At 39.2% G+C, this 3,421-nt stretch overlaps 1 protein-coding gene across 1 annotated transcript in view; it reads left to right on the top strand.

Moving 5' to 3' along the window:
* LOC111959238 (transmembrane protein 182-like) overlaps positions 1 to 2,838 on the top strand; it is an 8,125-nt gene extending 5,287 nt beyond the window's left edge. The window contains exons 2-3 of the mRNA XM_023980718.2: positions 457 to 589; positions 2,696 to 2,838. Coding sequence (XP_023836486.2) covers positions 457 to 589; positions 2,696 to 2,838 — 276 coding nt within the window. The remainder of the gene's footprint in view (positions 1 to 456; positions 590 to 2,695) is intronic.
* The last annotated feature ends 583 nt before the right edge of the window (positions 2,839 to 3,421 follow it).

Genomic DNA, 3,421 nt, shown 5'->3' with positions numbered 1-3,421 from the left:
AGAGAGAGAGAGAGAGAGAGAGAGAGAGAGAGAGAGAGAGAGAGAGCAGTGGGCACTGAGAAGCAGAGGGAGAGCAAAAGAGAGACATTGGGAATAGGAGAGAAAAGGGGAATGAAAGCAGCTGTTCTAGCTAGAAAGGACTCTCGGTTCTGACTCAACACACTTCCCACAACCCCACAGGAAGCTAAAGGTGCTCCCTCAGCGTGACCCTTGACCTTACAGTCAGCAGTTGTAGCACTAGCACCATATACTATGACAACGTTTATGTGAACCAGCTGGCAAGGTACGACATAATACATGACATTATGGCTAATGCTAGAAAAGAAAATACCAGGCAAAATGTGAAGACGACTAAGAGTTTTTATGACATGTTATTACGTCATTGTTATGGCTGTAATATGAAGGACTTATGATGGAGTGTTCTACTAATGTGTTACTATTATTATCTTCCCTGAGCGTGGTGACATGATTCTGGTGGAACCCGGTATGGGGTTCCCCCCAGACACCACCTTCTACCACGAGGGCTTCTTCTGGAGGTGCTCCTTCGGGGGAAACCTGGACGATGACACCCTCTTGAAGTTCTGGATCAGTAAGTCAGATAACATATTCTGCAAATTCTGTTAAATTTAACACTGAGCAAGTGTCTACATGGGTCCACACTTTTAAAATATTAAATTAACACTGTGAATTAACACTTTCAAGCATGAATTAACACTTTCAATGTGACGCAATAACACCTCATATGCTATTTTTAATACTAGCAAGTGTATATAGTTTACACCAATGGGGAAAGCAATAACACCTCATATAGTATTTTTAACCATTACAGCAAGAAGTCTATCTCTTGATGAGGTCACTCAGTGTTGGGTTAAGGACATTACAATAACATTAACATGTTTTGATTGCTACATGTGCTTATGTAACCATTTCAAAAGACTACATTGCTGAAAACAGACACACTCATACTTTAAATAACATAACCATAGACCACTAAAACTGATACAACACTTCCACTTACGGTTGGCCAAAAATAACTAATTGAAAGCAACGTCGCCCACTAAGCCATGCCTCCAATATAATTTCTAAGTGTGCCTTTTCAAGGGAATTGTAGAGTTACCACCCATGACTACATTTGTTTGTAACAGAGACATGGTTATTGAATTCATTCATCTTCAGTCCTTTGGACTTCACCGAGTGAGTTTTGACTGTAGGTGAATGTTATCACTAATTAAACTGTTTTTGAAAATGCATTACATATATTACAAGGCCTTACTTTGATGATCAAGTTTTACCATATCACAGTGATGTTAGGAACCTCATGGTTTACAGGCCTCATGCGGTCTGCAAGTCAAATTATGCTGGCATGTAATTCATATTGGAATTCAGCCAAAGCAGCCAACAGTTGGAATTTTTATTCCCCTGCAAGCTGCATGCAGAATGACTGTCAGGGTTAGGAACATTAATAAAAGAGACTACCAACACCATTTTAACTGGAACAACCATTTTTGTAACCTGGTGCAATAAATTTAACTAACTGATTGGATTAGTTTAGAAAAATTTATGTTATTCATCTTTGTGTGGCATAAGATTAATCAAACAATTAATGTACACAAACACAGATATTAAAAACAATCCTAAAAATCTACCTGCAGTAGAGCATGCTGGGAAATATGATAATGGACGTGGTTTTGACGGGAACGTTTTACTCTCCACAGAGTAATATTGACACAATCACACTCTCACATTCAACACCGGTTATTCACTCTTAGAGAGTTAATTCAACTCCTGAATCAACACTAGAAATGTTACACAGAAAAATCAACACTAGGTAACACTGGCCAATTTCCTGTGTACTTGTATTAAGTATAACACTGGGGTTTTGGCCATGCACAATATGCTGGTTTGTATACTCGGACAAAGTGTGAAAACGAAAAAAGCCCCAATGCTTTTAAAGTAGGCATGTACAATGCATGTGTTTATATGCATGTTTGGATATTGGGAAACACATATGACTGAAGCTTTAGACCCTACCTCTCCATTCTCTACTCTCACTCTCTTTCACTCTATCCCATTACTTTCTTTCATCTACATTTGGGCCAGTACAGGGACAATAGAACAATGCAAACAGTTCATGAAAGTCATTAAGGTGAATCACTTGTTTATCGAATGTGACTTCTGATGCTTTGACGTAGTATGAGACTCCTATCATGAGATGTTATGTCATGTGACTCTATGGAAAGGCTGTATCATGTGATGTTATTCAAGTCCTTTTTCATCTGATGAGATGTGTTGAAAATCTCTAATAGGGAACATCCAGGGAGGGTCATTGTCACAAACACCCTAAAGCTCAGGGAACGACCTGGCGAGGGTCTGCTGAATTCCACAGGGCAGAGGAGAGAGGGAGAGAGGAGGAAGATAAATAGATAAATAGATAAAAAAGAAAGTATTAAGAGTACAAATTAGATTACATTTAATTCAATTATCAAATTTAATGCATTCAATAAAACCTGAAGACTATGCCAGCTTAGTCTCTGTATTGATCCTACTAGTATATGCTGTCTTTATAATATAAGGGCCCTTGATGGGGAGAGGATATTTGCTAATGCCAGTGCCACAACCCATTGCTTTGTTTATTAGTTCTATAATGTGATATGATTTAATGTATCTAACAATGGGCCTGTTTGTCTCTCCCTAGCCAATCAGCCCCACTCTAAAGTCTGCACACACGCCTACCTCTTCCCCTTTCCTGTGTCTCAACAGACTCACAACGCCACCGCATATGACTCCGCATTCAGTAAGTGCTTTTCTCTCTCTCTCTGCGTGCAAAGCTACCAGTAATTTACCAAAGTCACTGGAATCTTCAATCATTTTGGTAATTAATAGAAAATATATGGTAATTTTTTTTATTCATATATAGTATTTTTTTTTATACATCTGTGTCCATATTGTCCATTAGTTTCTAATAGATAGGTTCAAGAGACAATTGCCTAATTAATGAAAAATGCATTTAATCAACAATGGCATTATTTTCAATTAACTCTGCCACTCTTCTAAATATTGACTTTTTTCACATCTGATACCAGTTTGAAACTGAAGCATTGACAACAAATACATATAAATAAAAGTGTGTAAAATAATATAATTTCTTATTTTTTTGTACCCCTTTTTCTCCCCAATTGGTAGTTACAGTCTTGTCCCATCGCTGCAACTCCCGTTAGGACTCGGGAGACAACCCAACCGCACTGCTTCTTGACACAATGCCCGCTTAACCTGGAAGTCAGCCGCACCAGTGTGTCAGAGGAAACACCGTACACCTGGCAACCGTGTCAGCGCGCATTGCTCCCGGTCCACCACAGGAGTCGCTAGAGCGCAATGGGACAAGGACATCCCTGCCGGCCAAACCCTCCCCTAACTCGGACGA

Source organism: Salvelinus sp. IW2-2015, linkage group LG36 (genome assembly GCF_002910315.2).
Source record: "Salvelinus sp. IW2-2015 linkage group LG36, ASM291031v2, whole genome shotgun sequence".
Classification (NCBI taxonomy): domain Eukaryota; kingdom Metazoa; phylum Chordata; class Actinopteri; order Salmoniformes; family Salmonidae; genus Salvelinus; species Salvelinus sp. IW2-2015.
Note: the sequence above shows the minus strand (reverse complement) of the source record. Positions and strands in the feature narration are given on the sequence as shown.